Source organism: Uranotaenia lowii, chromosome 3 (assembly GCF_029784155.1).
Source record: "Uranotaenia lowii strain MFRU-FL chromosome 3, ASM2978415v1, whole genome shotgun sequence".
NCBI lineage: Eukaryota > Metazoa > Arthropoda > Insecta > Diptera > Culicidae > Uranotaenia > Uranotaenia lowii.
The window spans coordinates 76907585-76926429 of record NC_073693.1 but is presented as its reverse complement, the minus strand read 5'-3'; the positions used below and the strand labels follow the sequence as shown (position 1 = coordinate 76926429).

The 18845-nt window shown below is 42.2% G+C and overlaps 4 protein-coding genes across 5 annotated transcripts in view; 2 read left to right on the top strand and 2 right to left on the bottom strand.

The window, feature by feature from the left end:
* LOC129757200 (acetyl-CoA carboxylase) overlaps positions 1-10594 on the top strand; it is a 71123-nt gene extending 60529 nt beyond the window's left edge. For both annotated transcript variants that reach the window (XM_055754332.1, XM_055754333.1), the window contains 8 exons: positions 2378-5580; positions 5643-5911; positions 5983-6145; positions 6213-8332; positions 8392-8666; positions 8738-9079; positions 9144-9278; positions 9342-10594. In XM_055754332.1, coding sequence (XP_055610307.1) covers positions 2378-5580; positions 5643-5911; positions 5983-6145; positions 6213-8332; positions 8392-8666; positions 8738-9079; positions 9144-9278; positions 9342-9470 — 6636 coding nt within the window. In that variant the 3' untranslated portion in view covers positions 9471-10594. The remainder of the gene's footprint in view (positions 1-2377; positions 5581-5642; positions 5912-5982; positions 6146-6212; positions 8333-8391; positions 8667-8737; positions 9080-9143; positions 9279-9341) is intronic.
* A 706-nt stretch (positions 10595-11300) lies between these two features.
* LOC129755468 (dynein light chain Tctex-type protein 2B-like) lies at positions 11301-12406 on the top strand. The gene is made up of 5 exons (XM_055751979.1): positions 11301-11387; positions 11523-11609; positions 11678-11728; positions 11799-11876; positions 11947-12406. The coding sequence occupies exons 1-5, from the start codon at positions 11385-11387 to the stop codon at positions 12310-12312; spliced, it is 585 nt and encodes a 194-aa protein (XP_055607954.1). The 5' UTR covers positions 11301-11384; the 3' UTR covers positions 12313-12406.
* LOC129755467 (cell division control protein 6 homolog) lies at positions 12350-14064 on the bottom strand. The gene is made up of 2 exons (XM_055751978.1): positions 13571-14064; positions 12350-13495 (listed from the first exon to the last, which is right to left on the bottom strand). The coding sequence occupies exons 1-2, from the start codon at positions 13951-13953 to the stop codon at positions 12418-12420; spliced, it is 1461 nt and encodes a 486-aa protein (XP_055607953.1). The 5' UTR covers positions 13954-14064; the 3' UTR covers positions 12350-12417.
* Positions 14065-15152: 1088 nt separating this feature from the next.
* On the bottom strand, positions 15153-18782 carry LOC129754433 (uncharacterized). The gene is made up of 3 exons (XM_055750500.1): positions 18358-18782; positions 17604-18191; positions 15153-16520 (listed from the first exon to the last, which is right to left on the bottom strand). The coding sequence occupies exons 1-3, from the start codon at positions 18635-18637 to the stop codon at positions 15979-15981; spliced, it is 1410 nt and encodes a 469-aa protein (XP_055606475.1). The 5' UTR covers positions 18638-18782; the 3' UTR covers positions 15153-15978.
* Positions 18783-18845: the final 63 nt, after the last annotated feature.

Sequence of the window (18845 nt, the reverse complement as noted above, 5' to 3'; positions counted from 1 at the left end):
AATTAGTAACTGTTGACCTTTTTTTGACGATACCATGTTGATATTCCGAGATCGAAGGTTTAACAGCGGCATATACTCGCTCGTGCATCAGAATTTCGAAGATCTTTGACATTGAATTTAAAATCGATATAAGGCAATTCCCGACTTGTCAACCGAACAGCTGATTTCTCATGTTTACAATTTTCGGCATCTGATGGTAGGGTAAAAATAACAACAACACTACGCATGTTCAGTGGCCGGATAGCAACCATACCAAATTGGCGGTGGAATAGAAATGGTTATGCAAAATTCTTAATTTTTTAAACTAGCTAGAATTAAAAAAATGTAGACATGACATAATTTGAAGGTAATGTTGATGTTATGTAATGTTAATTTGAAAAAAATATATCTTTTGAAGAAATAATTTAACAGTGCTAATCTCCCAAGTTCAAAATGGCGACCAGTAGGTGTTTACATTTTTCAAAACAAAAACAATATGCTACCCTACCACCATCTGTCTCAGGAAATGCTCTATTGGCCGGTAGTTTTCCACGCTATGAGCATTTCTGGATTTGTGTATCGCATAAATAGCCGTAACTTTCCATGCATTAGGAAACTATCTTTCGATTACCGATCGATTAAAGATACTGCTCTTACGGATTACATTCCAAGGCACGGCGAGCCACCGCGTCCCCCTATTTTGCTACTTCGGGTCCATGGGTGCAATTGGACGACTCATGATACAATGCTAAGAAACATTGTACCCCCTACGCCATAAAGTCCACCTGGGGTCACTTGACCTTTGGTCCCACCTTGAACTGTTTAACACAATATACTTAAATAGTGGGAGGTCGTTTCGCGCTGAAGCGCTCCAAGGCAATATTCGTTTCCGAAACCACTATCAGCAAATACCTCATTCCAACACGACTCGGTGCACAACCTCTCTTCTGACGAGTTAAGTCCCGACATCTCATCGTGTTAAAAGATGAGGACCACATTTAGCACTGCTTAGCTACTAACTTTGCGAGTCTAGTCCAGGAAGTCCAGAAACACAAAGCGAGTTGTCGACGACACTTTCTCTGGTCGCACACGCGGGTCAGGAGACAAGGCCCCTAAGCAACGTGTAAGACTCAGACACCTCCGAACCATCTAGTGTTGACTTAAGTCACCACTCAGCGCAACTACCCAATTTGCAAGTCGGGTGCTTTACTCACCGAAGCGCAAATCGAGCTGTAGACCGCCCTCATCAGGTCGCACTCGCGGTTCAGGCGCATCAATTCCCGAAACGCGTGTCGAACCCTGACACCTCCGGCATAGTAATGTGCCTCACTGACACTGATTTTGCGAGTCGGGTCTTGACCCTCCGAAACGCAAAACGAGTTGGCGATCGTTCTCCCTCCGGTCGCATCCGCAGTTTAGGGACATGACTCCCCGAACGCTTGTTGGACCCTCCCCCTCACACCCGAGGACTGGTACCTTAATACCCGGGTGCCCCACTTCTTCCGCGCGGATTTGGCAGATCCATCGACGGCATTTAGTGGGTTCAGTGATAGTTTTCTTAGCCGTACACCTGCAATCGCCGGATTTGCAGACACGTTTTCGCCCTTGACCACGAGGAGGTGGAGCTACCAGCCCAGAGCTAGACAGTTTGGTGGATTCATGTCTTTCGGTATGCATGTATCTTTGTTGACTTCATACCACTTTCCTGAAGTCCAATCCTCTCTTTTGCATGCATAACGTTAATCGATTAGGTACCTACACCCACAAATCAGACTCTACTCCAATTATGAACTTCCTTGGAGGTGGAATTATCGGTATAGCATTCTACGCCGAACCGGCATTAGCAAGTTTTCTAATAACTGGCATTGTCCTTCCAGCACAATTGCATGGCATATGTATGAAAGAAACAAATAAAACATATCTCTAGACAAAGCAGGATGAAACAATCAGCCAGTATCGAGTGCTGTATGTGTATGTGTGTTCGAGTAGAAGACAAACGCACAATGGCCAACGGGGTATTCACGGTGAATCTGCAAAGTTCACAAAGAATTGGATTTAAGCTACAAATTATGCTAAGATTTATAAAAATTCTATTTTGCGGATAACTAATGACGGACCCGCGTTTCTCGCTTTGGAAGATTTCGAAGGTTTTGATATGTTTCTGTATATGAACTAAGCGGTTCGTACAACTCTTGAAGTGTTTTTAGTGACTCTTCGATCACTTCTTTACGGCTAGCCAGGACGTTCAGTACGTGTGTAGATGATTTTTTTTTTTTGGTTTAGGAGCATAATAGCTTAGCGACATGAACTATTCAACATGTAGAGCAGGCTCTCTTTTGTAATTCGCTACGAATTGATAACTCCCCTAATACCCTTCCATTGCTCTCTTTCTCCGCAGGTCCTCATCGCCAACAATGGTATCGCGGCAGTCAAGTGTATGCGCTCGGTGCGTCGCTGGTCCTACGAGATGTTCAAGAACGAGCGGGCGGTGCGCTTCGTGGTTATGGTCACCCCGGAGGATCTCAAGGCCAATGCCGAGTACATCAAGATGGCCGACCACTACGTGCCGGTTCCGGGCGGTTCCAACAACAACAACTACGCCAACGTGGAGTTGATCGTGGACATTGCCCTGCGAACCCAGGTGCAGGCAGTGTGGGCAGGTTGGGGTCATGCTTCCGAGAACCCGAAGCTACCGGAACTGCTGCACAAGAAAGGGCTGGTATTCCTGGGGCCACCGGACCGGGCTATGTGGGCCCTCGGTGATAAGGTGGCGTCATCGATCGTAGCACAGACTGCAGACATTCCAACATTGCCTTGGTCTGGTTCCGAACTGAAGGCACAGTACAGTGGCAAGAAGATTAAAATTTCTAGCGAACTATTTGCGCGAGGATGTGTTACGACCTCTGAACAAGGTTTGACGGCAGCTGCCAGGATTGGATTTCCTGTGATGATCAAAGCTTCTGAAGGAGGTGGTGGCAAGGGTATTCGGCGGGTAGATAACCCAGACGAGTTCCCCGCTTTGTTCCGGCAGGTACAAGCTGAAGTTCCGGGGTCCCCAATCTTTGTGATGAAGCTGGCACGAGGGGCTAGGCATTTAGAAGTTCAATTGTTGGCCGATCAGTACGGCAACGCAATCAGCTTGTTCGGACGTGATTGTTCGATTCAACGACGTCATCAGAAAATCATCGAAGAGGCACCTGCAATCATAGCGGAACCGGATGTGTTCGAAGACATGGAAAAGGCAGCTGTTCGTTTAGCTAAAATGGTTGGCTACGTGAGCGCGGGTACAGTTGAGTATCTGTACGATTCCGAAGGGAGATATTATTTCCTGGAGTTGAATCCTCGCTTGCAGGTGGAGCACCCCTGTACAGAAATGGTAGCCGAAGTGAATTTGCCAGCTTGTCAGCTACAAATCGGTATGGGTATACCGCTGTATCGCATAAAAGATATCCGGTTACTATACGGAGAGCATGCTTGGGGATCATCGGTAATTGATTTCGATGACCCGAATACCAGACCGCGACCGCGCGGCCATGTTATAGCAGCACGTATCACATCAGAAAACCCAGATGAAGGTTTTAAACCTAGCTCAGGAACAGTTCAGGAGTTAAACTTCCGTTCCAGCCAGAACGTGTGGGGTTATTTCAGTGTTGCTGCTTCAGGAGGGCTGCACGAGTTTGCAGATTCTCAATTTGGCCATTGCTTCTCTTGGGGTGAAAATCGACAAATGGCTCGCGAAAATTTGGTTATTGCTCTCAAAGAACTGTCTATTCGTGGTGATTTCCGTACTACTGTTGAATATTTGATTACCCTGTTGGAGACGAATAGCTTCTTGGAGAACACTATCGATACGGCCTGGTTGGATGCGCTCATCGCGGAACGAGTAAAATCAGACAAACCTGATATTATACTCGGAGTTATTTGTGGTGCTCTTCACATTTCAGATCGCAAAATCACGGAAGCTTTCACTAGCTTTAAAACGTCTATGGAAAAGGGTCAAATTCAAGCTGCTAATACGCTTACCAACGTGGTCGATGTAGAGCTGATATCCGAAGGAATCCGGTATAAGGTGCAAGCAGCCAAGAGTGGTCCCAACACCTACTTCCTGGTGATGAATGGTGCCTTCAAGGAAGTGGAACTTCACCGTTTATCTGACGGAGGTATGTTGATTTCACTGGAAGGTTCCAGTTATACTACGTACATGAAGGAAGAAGTCGACCGATATCGCATTGTCATCGGAAATCAAACGTGTGTGTTTGAAAAAGAAAATGATCCATCTATTCTGAGATCACCGTCAGCCGGAAAGTTGATCAACTTACTCATCGAAGATGGAGCACATGTTAACAAGGGTCAACCATATGCGGAAATTGAGGTGATGAAAATGGTTATGACATTGACAGCTTCTGAAACTGGAACCGTTTCGTTCGTTCGGCGCCCTGGTGCGGTACTCGACGCGGGTTCATTAATCGGTCATCTTGAACTTGATGATCCTTCTCTTGTGACAAAAGCTCAACCGTACAAAAATCCTTGGCCGCTGGCTGGAGACACTGTTCAGTTACCAGAGAAACTCAATCGAGTGCACTCGGGCTACAAAGTTATCTTGGAGAATACTTTGGCTGGATACTGCCTGCCCGATCCTTACAATGCTCCTCGACTTAGAGAAATCATCGAAAAGTTCATGCAAAGCTTGCGTGATCCGTCGCTGCCATTGCTGGAGCTGCAGGAGGTGATTGCTTCAATTTCTGGAAGAATTCCACTTTCGGTTGAAAAAAAGATTCGAAAATTGATGCAGCTTTACGAACGAAACATCACCAGTGTACTGGCTCAGTTCCCATCGCAACAAATAGCCTCCGTTATAGATATGCATGCAGCTACTCTTCAGAAGAGAACTGATCGCGATGTATTCTTCCTCACAACTCAGGGAATTGTACAGCTGGTGCAACGCTACCGCAACGGAATTCGTGGAAGAATGAAGGCTGCCGTACATGAACTGCTACGTCAATACTATGCCGTTGAATCTCAATTCCAGCATGGACACTACGACAAATGCGTTGCCAATATCCGAGAGAAGTATAAGGACAACATGGACACCGTTGTTAGCAACATTTTCTCTCATAGCCAAGTCGCCAAGAAGAACTTGTTGGTCACGCTTCTGATTGACCATCTCTGGGCTAATGAGCCGGGGCTTACTGATGAACTTGCCGCCACTTTGAGCGAACTGACATCATTGAACAGAGCTGAACATTCGAGAGTCGCTCTACGTGCCAGACAAGTTTTGATTGCCGCCCATCAACCGGCCTATGAACTTCGCCACAATCAGATGGAATCGATTTTCCTTTCGGCGGTTGACATGTATGGACATGACTTCCATCCGGAAAATCTGCAACGCCTCATCTTATCGGAAACATCGATCTTTGACATTCTGCATGATTTCTTCTACCACTCGAATCGTGCCGTTTGTAACGCAGCTCTTGAAGTTTATGTACGCCGTGCCTATACTTCATATGATCTAACCTGTCTACAACATCTGGAATTATCGGGGGAGGTACCCTTGGTTCATTTCCAGTTTCTGCTACCGACTGCGCATCCCAATCGTTACAAGTAAGTAGCAAATGCAATCATTACTCTTCACAAGTCATATAATTTTTTTTTCTTTCACAAAGGCTTCTTCCCGATGGCACCGAAACGGACAACATTGTGGATTCGTTCATGCGAACTGGATGCATGGCGGCATTTGATTCGTTCGAACATTTCACTCAGTACTCGGACGAAATTTTGGATCTGCTGGAGGACTTTGCGTCCCCTGCGTTCGTCAATCCTAAAGTGCTGGAGGCTGTCGAAACGGGTGATTCCGATCGGCGCATGAGCACCTCGATCAACGTTTCCATTTCGGATCCGATCTCGCGGGCAGCTGAAACCGACGGAGCTGCAAGTAAGTTTATTGTCGCTGGCTGGTATAACATAAAATTTATTTACTGACGAAATATTATTTCCTCTTTCAAGGTCATCCATCGGAAGCGATTCATATACTGAGCATTGCAGTTCGCGACATGGGCGATATGGATGATCTTCAAATGGAGCAAGTGTTCGGTTCGTTCTGCGCACAGCACCGTGAAGAGCTGATGAGTCGTCGAGTTCGTCGGATCACTTTCGCTGCATTGAAAAAGTATAAGACTGAATTTTTCACTATATTTTCGGTATTTGCTTAATTCAACAATTTTTATGTTTTTTAGGCGTCAATTCCCGAAATTCTTTACTTATCGTGCCCGTGACAACTTCGAGGAAGATAGAATCTATCGTCATTTGGAACCGGCGTGTGCCTTCCAACTTGAGCTGAATCGTATGAGAACTTACGAACTGGAAGCTTTGCCAACGGCTAATCAAAAGATGCACTTGTACCTGGGCCGTGCTAAGGTTCCCAAAGGTCAGGAAGTAACTGATTATCGTTTCTTCATCCGATCCATCATTCGTCATTCGGATTTGATCACGAAAGAAGCTTCGTTTGAATACCTTCAGAACGAGGGCGAACGTGTTTTGCTGGAGGCGATGGACGAACTGGAAGTGGCCTTCTCGCATCCACAGGCTAAACGGACAGATTGTAACCATATTTTCCTGAACTTCGTTCCAACCGTCATAATGGATCCTGCTAAGATCGAAGAATCCGTCACCAAGATGGTCATGCGCTACGGACCACGATTGTGGAAGCTTCGGGTGCTGCAAGCTGAGCTTAAGATGGTGATTCGTCAGACTACCCAATCGCCAACTACCTCAGTCCGCCTTTGTATCGCCAATGATTCAGGGTACTTTTTAGATATTGCCATGTACACCGAAGTGACCGATCCAGAATCGCATGTGATTAAATTCCAAGCCTATGGCAGTCGCCAGGGTCCCCTACATATGCTGCCGATTTCCTCTCCCTACATGACCAAAGATTATCTGCAACAGAAACGATTCCAGGCTCAATCTAACGGAACGACCTATGTGTACGATATACCGGATATGTTCCGTCAAATGACCGAACGTTTGTGGAAGGAATTTTCCAAAGCACGACCGACCGTGGACGTCCGTATTCCTGAGAAAATTCTTCTTGTTTGCAATGAGCTGGTGTTGAAAGGAGACACTATAGAAGAAATTCAACGATTACCCGGAGAGAACAACGTAGGCATGGTAGCGTGGCGGATCGTATTGGCTACCCCTGAGTTCCCGGATGGTCGCGAAATTGTCGTTATTGCTAACGATTTAACTTATTTCATTGGTTCTTTCGGACCACAAGAAGATCTGTTGTTCTGTAAGGCGTCGGAATTGTCTCGTCAACGAAAGTGTCCACGTATATATATCTCAGTGAACAGTGGTGCTCGTATTGGATTGGCTGAAGAAGTGAAGTCTCTTTTCAAGGTAGCTTGGGAAGATCCTGACGAACCGGAGAAAGGTTTCAAGTATCTGTACCTGACGACAGAAGATTATAGCAAAATTGCTAACTTGAATTCTGTGCGTGCTATTCTGATTGAAGATGAAGGAGAGCCTCGTTATAAAATTACTGACATTATCGGTAAAACCGATGGATTGGGAGTTGAAAATTTGCGGTTTGCTGGTATGATTGCTGGGGAAACTTCCAGAGCTTACGAGGATGTAGTTACAATTTCGATGGTTACGTGCCGAACAATCGGTATTGGTTCTTATTTGGTCCGACTGGGTCAACGTGTCATTCAGATCGACAACTCACACATTATCCTCACCGGGTTCGCTGCTTTGAACAAACTTCTTGGCAGGAAGGTTTATGCCTCAAATAATCAACTGGGAGGAATTCAGATTATGCACAACAACGGCGTCACGCACAAGACGGAAGCATTGGATTTGGATGGTGTCTACACAATACTCTATTGGCTCTCTTACATTCCTGATGTTCGTGGTGGAATTCTACCTATCGTTCCAGCGAGCGATGCCATTGATCGTCCAATTGATTTCATGCCAACCAAAGCACCTTATGATCCTCGGTGGATGCTATCCGGTCGAGTAAACCCAGCAAATCCCTCGGAATGGGAAACGGGATTCTTTGATCGCGGCACCTGGTCGGAAATCATGGAACCATGGGCACAAACCGTAGTGGTTGGACGAGCGAAGCTTGGTGGCATTCCTGTTGGTGTTATAGCAGTTGAAACTCGTACCGTTGAGCTAACTATTCCGGCAGATCCAGCCAATCTCGACTCGGAAGCTAAAACATTCCAACAGGCTGGTCAGGTATGGTTCCCTGACTCATCCTACAAAACCGCACAGGCCATCAAGGACTTTGGACGCGAAGAACTTCCCTTGATCATCTTAGCTAACTGGAGAGGTTTCTCCGGTGGCCAGAAAGGTATTTATTTAGAAGCTTCTGTTATCGACCGTTGACTGATCCTTTTTTTTTCATTTCAGATATGTATGAACAGATTGTCAAATTTGGAGCCTACATAGTGGATGGCTTAAGAGAGTATACTCAACCCGTGATCGTTTATTTGCCACCGAATGCCGAACTTCGTGGAGGAGCCTGGGCCGTACTGGATCCCACCATCAACCCCCGATACATGGAAACATACGCTGATCCGGAATCACGTGCCGGTGTCCTGGAGCCAGAAGGTATCGTCGAAGTTAAGTTCAAGGAAAAAGATCTGGTCAAAACTATTCAACGATTGGACCCCGTTATTTTGGACGTGAGTATTTTTTTCTAGTTTTCCGGGTTTTTTGTAACTCCGTTTAATTTAATTTCTTCTTGATTTAATAGCTTCAGAGACGCTTGGCAGAATCAGCTGGAAACAAGGAAGCTCAGACCGATTTGGAAAACAAGATTAAGGCCAGGATGAATGCGTTGCTTCATGTGTACCACACGGTGGCAGTGCACTTTGCCGATTTACACGATACCCCGGAACGAATGCTCGAGAAAGGATGTATCAACGAAGTTGTACCCTGGAGAAGTTCCCGTAACTACTTCTACTGGCGGCTGCGAAGGTTGCTGCTGGAGGAACACTTCATCAAGCAAATTCTCGGTGCGCAAGATAGTCTGTCGGTTGGCCAGGCTAAATCAATGTTGCGGCGGTGGTTCGTGGAGGACAAGGGAGCAACCGAGGTATTTTCATTAGGTAAAAAAAATCGCTTAGTAGCTCTACTAATGAATATTTTTCTATTTTCAGGCTTATCTATGGGAAAATAATGAACCGGTTGTAGAATGGTTAGAAAATCAGAAAAAGAGTGATTCTACCGTCAGTCGGAATATCTACGCCGTTAAGAAAGATGCAATAATCTCACAAATTCAGAAGGCACTTGAGGTTGGTAGTTGAAACAAACGATAATTATAATCATTATAATAATGACTTTCTGTTTCACCATAGGAATGCCCGGAAGCTGCTCTGGATGCGGTGGTAGGTTTGTGCCAGGCCCTGTCTCCTGCCCACCGCGGCGAGGTGGTGAAAACCCTCGCGCAGCTTGAGTTCACCGAGAAGGACGCTAGCATGGGATGATCGTGGTACGCGCCAAGTGGTAGAAAGTAGCGCCCTGGAGGCGCTTCTGGCTACAGTGGAAACAAAAAGTCCAAACGCCGAAAGCAGTGAACGCTAAACGAGTTTAAGAAAATTTACCCTTCCAATTTCAAACCAAAAAATCTAAAAAAAAAATCGCTAAATCTAAACATCCCACACACAAACGTGCAGTCAAAAAATCCCGTGGATGGTCTTCATCATTTTAAGCTACTTTATATGTTTTATATGACCATTATATTGTGAAAAGCAGCACGCTTCGGTCAGAACAAATCGTTTGCTCTGTTAGTTTTGTTTCCGCGAGAAGCTTGTTTAGATTGTGCTTGTTCAGCACAGTTTTTCTATTGTTCATATCCTTCAAACTACTCCAAAAAACTACGCTTGAAGATGTGAATTAAAACACAAAATCCATTTCTAATTATATTAGAATGTTGTACTAGTTCGGACAGAATAAAAAAAAGGATTCCATGTAGGCATCTTTAGGTTAGATAATGTTGGTATATCTTGATATAGTTTTTTTGACATCGTCCATGAATGGCAAAAGGTTTTTTTGTGGGTTCAACGCGTGTGAAATAAAATATTTAAATCAATTGTATCTATTGACAAAACATTGTGAACTCGTTGAATATTTTCTTAGGGAGTTTTTTTTTAACATTTTCTGTGGTTGGCAACCCTACACCCCATGTAGCTGAGCCGAATGTTCGTTCAATCCAATAATATTTAATTGTAGAGTATACCAAGGATATCGGGTAAACGTTTATATATTATTATTTCCGTAAATGATAGCTCTTATAAAGGGATATTTGTTGTGTAGATATGTCGAAAAGCTATAAACAAAAAATAGAGTTTAGTGAAATCCAACATGAAAACGTGCACCAATCACATTGAAACAAACAAATAAAAAAAAACAGAAAACACTTCACGTATGACGTTAATATGCCTCCTAGTGCTAAGCTATATTTTTGCATCAAGTGCATAGATAAAAATAAAAAAGATTCAATTATAAAACAAACTGAAATAAAAATACATCACCGAATCCTCAACTATTGTACAAATCAAAATGAGTTCTGGAATCAAATTTACGAAATAAATATTCAATAATCGAAAAATGTTGATCGTTTTCTGTAATTTATAATCGAATTTATCACTGCATTCTATAAATTCCGAAAATAAATCTATAGAGGAAAAGAGCTGAAGGAAAAAAAAGACGAATTATGCCCCGAGGAAATGCTTCTTTTTCCAGTTTTGCTTCTGGGCATTTAAAATTTCCAATCGATTTCAGCTTTCAGGTCACATAATTTAAGAAATTGAAACCTTTCAATGCTTTTTGTAGAAATAAAATAAGCTGAACGCCAAAAAAAATTTAAAGAAAAGACAAAACACATTTTGTTGGTATTGCAAAACTGAAAATAAACGAATAGGTACGGAATAAGTTAAATATCTTTTGTCTTGCTTTATCTAGTTTTATCTTGTTCTGTTAATTTTTTTCTTTCTAAATCCGTACATATTATTTTACGTTTGTCCCATCAACTTTACCTTGATTCTTTTTTGCTTCCTTTTTTTGTAATTTCTTTGTTTGAAACGGCTTATACTTTGAGGATTTAAGGAGCTGCTTTGTTCTTTGTTTTTCGTTTTTTATACAGCGTAAGCTTGTCTTATATAGCTTCATCTTGCCTTATTCAATTTAAATCTGTTTATTTTTTTATCTTCCATACAAATTAAATTGAGTAATGAATTTTGTTGAATTATTTACTTTCGACCAACGTGTATTATTCGGTAAGAACGAAGAAGTTTCCTATTTTTTATCAATCTAGTACTCTGATCTTAAGTCAAGTAAAATAAATCAGAATACAAAAGAGGATTGTATAACACGAAAATTTGAAAAACAGGTGGATTAAAATGGTAAGGAATAATTTTTTATTAATTTTTAAGGTTTATAGTTTGATTTAATTGAGTTTTTTTTAATTAAATTTCTATATACTGTTAAACATAACTATGCTTCTTGTTTAATTAAAAAAAAATTAATAATTCGTCAAGAGCGAAGCCAAGAAACCGAAAAAAAAGATTGCCTTCGCGGAGTCGACCGGCGATATGTCGAAGGACAGAACCAACACCAGAGTTTATGTATGTGCAATATCAATTCCGTTAACTTTCCACAATTTGATTTCGATGTTCATAATTTTTACATCTAGAGAAAGTCCATTATGCCGAATTTAAGAGAAAGTTTCATGATGGCGGGATTGGTAAGTTAATTTTGCAGTAGTTTATAAAACAATACTGAACGTAAAACAAATCGGTTATGTTATTCTACAGGGGCGCGAATCATCGGCTCATTTGTTTGGCCCAAGTATGATGGAATCTCGAAGATTCACCAGTCGGCGAAGTACTATGGTGAGCTTGTAACCCTTGACCACCCTTAATACTGGCTTAAAATTTCATCTCTTTCTTTCGGTTAACTCAGTATTTAACGCCCCGCTTTCAAAACACCTATCAACTGGAATCCCGTTACCCATTCAACCGGGAGCGGGCTCAAACCATGATGAACCACTACATGCAGGTGTTTCTGGATGGGTTCCACTACAATCCGAAGCGAGCCCGGCGGTCGGCCGAAAACCTTAGCGCATCGCTGCGGGATCTCATCAAACAGTGCCACTTCGAACGGTACCGGGTGGTGTCCTACGTAACGATTGGCGATAAGATGGGCCAAAGTTTCAAAAGTGCCTTTCGTAACGTTTGGGACCCCGAGAAGGACGGCATTGTTACTTATTCGCACGATGCGCCGAGCTTTTTCCTAGTTGCGTTTGTCTGCGCTATCTATTATGAGTGAAATTTTCGGTTTAACGTTTAAAATTGCTCAGTATATATATTTTTTAATGAAACCGTTTATTAATTAGATAAAAATAATTTAAACAAATCGTCAAGGTTAGCAGTCTTATTTCCCAACACAGGATGTGTCACTTAAAACACTGGCGATAAGCTGTTGGTCGTTCAGTGCATTTCGTACCTCGTCCTCGTCCCATTGGAGCTGGATACGATTCAGGCGCGGTTCCTTTTTGCTTTGCACCCTCAGGATACCTCTTGTTTCCACTAGGGCACACAGGTTGATGAATTCGGTTTGATCAACGGACAACAGATTACGTTTAGTGCAGACTGCTCTGTAAACCTGATGCAATTTGCCCACGGTAATATCTTTATTCTTGACAACTTTCAGCATCAAGAGAAGTGCGCATACTAGAAGCTTCTGCTGCAACGGAAACGCTTCATCATCGGCCATGTTTTGGGTGGTTCCATAAACTTGGTTCAGGGTACTAACAACCTGTCGGATGTGGACTGCTTTCGGAGGTGAAGTTGGTTTAGGAACCGATAGATCTTCTATCTTGGCAGCGGCCTTCCGTTCGTCCCTCTGTTCTTTATCGGCGGATTCTACCAATCTTCGCGCCAACAGAATAGCTCTCCGGGCATCACCGGAAGTTGAAGCAACTTTGGCGGCCAGCAGCTGCAGTGCAGCGTCGTTAAACAATTCGGACTTTTCGTTACTTTCTAAATTATTTTTCATAATATTAACCAATTGTTGCTTGGTATAAGGCAGGAAGTGAATCAAATGTGGCTTCAGTTCACATCTAGCCTGCAGCCTGGACAGTAAGCGATCCGTCAAATCCAGAGCATTGGCTATGCCGACCAAAATCAGTCGGGAACCACGTTTTGCGGGCCACTCAAAGATGTTGTACAAAACCGTTTGCTTACTGGTGGCCAACTGATCGATCTCATCCAGCACCAGCATAATCGTTTTTTGCTGTTTTTTCCTCAAATGCTCTTCGATCGCTAGGAGGTAAAACTTTTCCGTTGTGCCATCGGCTGAGATCTTTAGTTGTTCGCATATCTTTTTGTAAATACTTCCGGCCGTACTGATGGATGTACAGTTGACATAGACCATTTTAAACTTTCCAGCTAACTTTTTCTCGCTTATTATTCTGGTTAACGTTGCTGTCTTTCCGGTTCCGGGAGGTCCGCTGAAAGGTTAACGTGGGATAAGCCAGTGATGCAGAATGAATACATGTAATAATTTAGTAAAACCGAGTCGTTACCTTATATAGACACTACCGCTTCCCTTTTCCTCCAGAACGTCCTCTATGTACTTGGCCAATTCAGCAGTTTCCCTTTCGCGTTCCGGCAAACTTTTCACGGCACTTATGCTGATTTCGTCCACCTCATCGGACATTTTCTCCCCAACTTTTTTACGACCCGGTGAAGTCGTTTGCTTCTTACGTTTAGCGGGGCTAACATCCTTCACCGGTTCTTCTTCCGCTTCAGGAATGTTGTCCTGGACCATAGCTATCGATTTCTTCGCCGGACGACCACGTCCCCGTTTGGTAGGTGTGATGTTTTCCTTTGGCTCATCGTCTTCTGTAATCTTGGCCACTTCACTCAATCGACCGCGGACGCTGCTGCGTCGAGTTGGTCGGGACATTTCACACTTTAACCGAGAAACATAGTAAAAAAAATAACTCCGGCCACAAGTAAACGGCGGTTGAAATGAGCTGCGGAAAAAGGCGCCGAAAATCCAAAACAAACTGATAAATTCTGCTCGACTGCTGCTCGAATCAGCAGCGGCTGATGATGACGATGATGGTTTGATGACGGTCAACTGCTTGAAATTTGTGGCCATTTTTTGTTGTTTTTGTTTCGGCTTCTCGACGCTTTGCTCACGATAAAATAATACAATTCATATTTGGGAAATCGGAAGCAATTTTAAGTAAATTCAAATGATTTAAATTTACGGGATTCAAATGAACTCTCGATAAGTGCCCAATCCCGCCCTTAGACGGGGTATAATAAAATTGGCATAAAACCATAGCCAATCATTATTTGTACTCACTTTTTGCGCAGAATGTTTTAATACATGTAAATCTAACAATCCATACTTATGAAAACTGTTTGACAAGCAATTGTCTCAAGCAACAGCTAAGAGAAGCGAATCTGGTTTGGTATGCCAGGCATACTGGGTTCAATTCCCGGTATCGGCAAGAAAAGCTTTTGGGTTCGAATTCCAAAAGTGGCCGACAGGTAAGATGTGTTTCCTCTCATAAACGACTATAGAATAAGAATTTTCAATCAGTTGCCAGATGGCCAGGTACCTATATACACGGATAAATAATGTCAGAATACCTGTAAGTCCGCTTGATTGACTCGTTCTTCCAAAAATATACCTACATCAACAAAAATGCACGTGAGCACATACTGGAGCTTATTTTGCGACTCGAGTGGCGTGACTTACAAAATTTCATATCAATTTGCTGGCTTAAATAGCTTCTCTAGCCTCGAAATTTTCGTTCGGATGAGCTTTTATTCGTCTTCAGAGCCCATCGATACACAAATTCGTGAGTCACGTCACTCGAGTAGCAGAATAAGCCCCACTTAGGCAGAAACTGCGGAGAATCCTTGCACCCATGGTCACAGCCATGGTGTATAACCAACATACATACTATCAATTTGGTTGCTTCAAAAATTTCTGATCCGTGTTTTTTCGATCTAAAAAAACTGATTGGCAGTAAGGTCTAAGAGTTCTCACCATTCTGGATTGATTTTTTGAGAAAAAAATAAAACACAATGAAAATAGTTCTCGGTCGTCTAGTAAGGATTTCGGATGAAAGGAACAAATTCTCGGTATAATGGTAGATTTTGTAATGTTTTGTTGTTGTAGATATACTCCGCTAAGTCTTCAAGTTTTGGTTTCAAATTAGTCTATTTGGTTGTTTGTTAGTTTGTTGCTTGTTAAGTTGCGATTTGCTTTGCCTTGCGGTCGAATAGATCCGGTTTAGTTTGCATTTATATTTCGGTTTATATATAGGTTTATTAGTTTTACCCAAGGTACCTTAAATCCTTTTTTTTTTTTTGAAAGGTACTAGTTTTTCAACCCTTAACTGTAGAGTTAACAATCATGTGGATTTCAATTCAAATCAAATTTGTTTATTTTTCTAAAACAACACTCGAATTAAGAAGGTACATTTATTGTTATAGTTCACGCAAAAGGGTAATTTAGGTCCAAGTCAACAAACTCTATTCTATACATATTCATTCCCTCGCGGTATCGACTTGAGCATTTTTAATGAACCAATTTAGGTAATTGCAAGGTTGCTTTTTTTCATTTTCGAGGAAAGTTTCTAATAAGAAACGATCTCTCTGTCCTCTAGCTATTGATATATAGGTATATTTATACTAGGCTTAGGTTTTCGAGTATACCGATTAAATCAGTAGTAAATTCAAGACTAGATTTGAGATGTGCCTGTAAACGATTACTTGTGAAATAGTTTTGGTTTTTAAATAAGATGAAAATAAAAAAAATTAACAATGGTTAGATCAGATTCTGAATAAGAGATCAGGATAGTAATAAAATTAACAACAAAAGTAACAAAAAAGAAAAAAAAAAGAATAAATACTTGTCACTGAGTTTGCTTAGCTTGCATGAGGATGGCAAGTTCTACGATATTGCACGCTACTTGTTCTGTACAATGGAAGGATCAAATTGAATATTGGAGGATGGATCTGTAGAGATGGTTTGAAACATTTGCTGCATGTTTCTAGGGTTAGTTGGGGTCGTGACTAATCCAGGATCTTCTTCGTAATCCGTATGCTCATCCGACGTAGAACCATTTTCGACAGCCCTAGGGACTTGTGTTATACGGGCAAAAGTTTGATCATCGATACGTGAAATCGGATCATGATAACCTCGATGCGGAACCATTCCTGTCTTGTGGAACTTTTCCACTATGACATTCGTGATTTCGTACTCGATATCCTCCCGATCGTCATGACAGAACTTACGCTTCCCGGACGATTGCTGTTGTACCCGACCGGGTGAGCTCTTACCTGGTTCAAGCTCGTACAAACCATTGGACTCGATGGCCGTTAACGAGTTCGAGTTGTCGTCGAACATCGGCTCGTCTTCGTCGTCTTCAGGGTTCCGGTACTTGAAAAAATCCTGGGATTTTTCAGCGACTGTTGTTCCGAAAACAGCTGGCGTTGCGGGTCGGGAACCTATGTAATAAAAAAAAAGTCATTTTTGCAATATTTTCAACAAATTTTCAAGAGTATTATTGAAGTACACTGCATATCGGCGCGGTAACAAAAGGATTAGATGCATTCCACGTGAATTGATAACCAAAATTGAATGAGGAACAGAAGGACGTTATTTACACGCTTCCGCAATAGTAGTCGTCTTTTGGCTTTTCTATGCTATGTTTTAGTTTTACTCATTTTCCAGCCCAGAACAATACATTTTTTGTGTCACAGATAAATTTGTTTTTTTTAATATCCTTACGGAAAGCTCTCAATTAACAGGGGAAGGTGGTTAGTAAAAAAAAAGGTTAGTCACTTTTTTAGAGAATTCAATGGACATTTTCCAAATTAAAAGTTTTACCATGACACACAGGGTAAAGGTGCACACTGAAATACGCGTCACGGATATGCTTCCTTTTGGAGAACATTTCCTGTCGGTTGTATGTAGGTAGATAAACCAAAACCGATAAAGCGAATTTTACTGCCTCAGGTGGTCTATGCGACCACCATGCTACCACGCTAACCACTCGGCCACCGAGACGTACACGGATATAACATGTGTTTGAATAAAAAGAATCAACAAAACGGCACAGCACGTGCCTTGTGCATGAAGATAGCAGGAGATTGAGAAATCGAATGTTGCACTAGAACAAACTGGTCTATTAAGGACTATCATGAAAAAAAAATTAGGCACATCTACCCTTAGATGCCTTAACACATTCCGAACCAAATACGAGATATTTTGGTTTTTTCGCTTTATTTAAAAGCACAACTCATACTTTATGAATTCAAGAATAAAACCTTATCCTACAAAATTAAACACAACACTTTTGGTAACTCAAAGACACTAAACTTGAAGTACTTGGTTCAGTTGTTTCTGAGATATAGAATGAAGAATTTTTTGTGTTTTCCAAACTATGATTTCTTCGCGGTCTTTAGTGTGTTAAGTACTAAGATTTAAAGATCAATTAATAAGTATTGTAATCTGTTTTGTTAGTTGAAAATAAATAAATTTGCTTTTAATGGTTCAAAACTGTTAATACTCAATAAGAATCCACTCACCCAATTTATCCCCAGAATGCTGCTGCGCCAACTTCTTATCGGCTTTCTTTGGTTGACCATCTTCAAGATCCTTTTCTTTGGTATTGCTGCATTCATCACTGGTCACTTCTTCACTGGAGGAATTTCCCTGCTGTCCTTTGTTGGCCAGATACTCATCGTAGTATTCTCGAAAGTCCCGACTAACACCCTCCCCGTTCCCGTTAATATTGTTGTTGTTATTATTGTGGATATCACTGATGAAATCGTTCCAATCATCTAGCTTATCGAAGTTGGTACACTCGGATTCTCGGTCATCCTCGTAGGAACAGGGAGAATCGTATCGTTTCGATAAACCTTTATCGGTACTTTGAGAGTACTGTGAAAAATTTTCCTGTGCATGCGATATCGATAGAGAGTACGAAAGCGAAAGCGAACACGATTGTTGCTGCTCATCGGAACTTCCGGCATCACCGGCGTCTCCGCTATCCTCTTCCTCCTCTTCACCACCCGTCAAATTAAGCGGATCATCTTCGTTGTCCACCGTGGTCTCTAGTGATTCAACGTGTTTAGCGCTGCCTGCAGACGAGGTACGCTCAACTTCGTGTGGTTCTAAAAAATATAGAAAAAAAAATTAATCTAGTTTCAAGTATGAAATTTTAGTATTTTAAAAAATGGATTTATTTTAGGACTCTTAATCCAAACGTTATAAAATAAAAAATCCCAGTTGCGATGTAATTCAATCCACATTTAAACTAAAACCCACTCAAATTGTTACCTGCGCCATCGCCGGAACCGGATTCATCACTCGCTGTCGGTGTCAAAATAGTGACATCCGCCGACACGGCCATCTCACCAGCACCATCATCATCGTCCAGATCGAAATTGGTCAGCAGCAGCTGCATCTTGCTTTCGAATTCTTCCGATAGACGCGATTCCGGAGGGCAACGATGTCTACTCCCTCCTGGTTCGATAGGGCTGGCTAGCTGCGGACTGAGATGGTTCAGTTCCAGCACGAAGGTAGAAAAATCCATAGACGTTGGTTCCGGTGAATCCATATCGAAGTTTGGATGTTTTTTTTGGTTAGGACTACAAGACTTTAACAGGACATTACACTTTGGCGTCGGACAATCACAGATTAAAAGAGAAAATTGCGGAAAACTGGAACAGTTTCGATGCCCGTTCAGGTTTTCATGAGTTTTATTTACGTTTTGCAGCTTTGCACAATTGCACCATGAGTGTGCGCTTCTCAATGATGGGTTTTTG

Bases quoted from the DNA above. Each gene is read 5' to 3' on its own strand.
- LOC129755468 (XM_055751979.1), top strand. The intron at 11,729-11,798 runs GTAAGTTAATTT...GTTATTCTACAG, and splicing joins GTTTCATGATGGCGGGATTG to GGGCGCGAATCATCGGCTCA. The intron at 11,877-11,946 runs GTGAGCTTGTAA...CGGTTAACTCAG, and splicing joins CCAGTCGGCGAAGTACTATG to TATTTAACGCCCCGCTTTCA.
- LOC129755467 (XM_055751978.1), bottom strand. From the start codon at position 13,953: ATGTCCCGACCAACTCGACGCAGCAGCGTCCGCGGTCGATTGAGTGAA. The intron at 13,496-13,570 runs GTAACGACTCGG...TTAACCTTTCAG, and splicing joins AGCGGTAGTGTCTATATAAG to CGGACCTCCCGGAACCGGAA.
- LOC129754433 (XM_055750500.1), bottom strand. From the start codon at position 18,637: ATGGATTCACCGGAACCAACGTCTATGGATTTTTCTACCTTCGTGCTG. The intron at 18,192-18,357 runs GTAACAATTTGA...TATATTTTTTAG, and splicing joins CGGTTCCGGCGATGGCGCAG to AACCACACGAAGTTGAGCGT. The intron at 16,521-17,603 runs GTGAGTGGATTC...TTTATTACATAG, and splicing joins GCATTCTGGGGATAAATTGG to GTTCCCGACCCGCAACGCCA.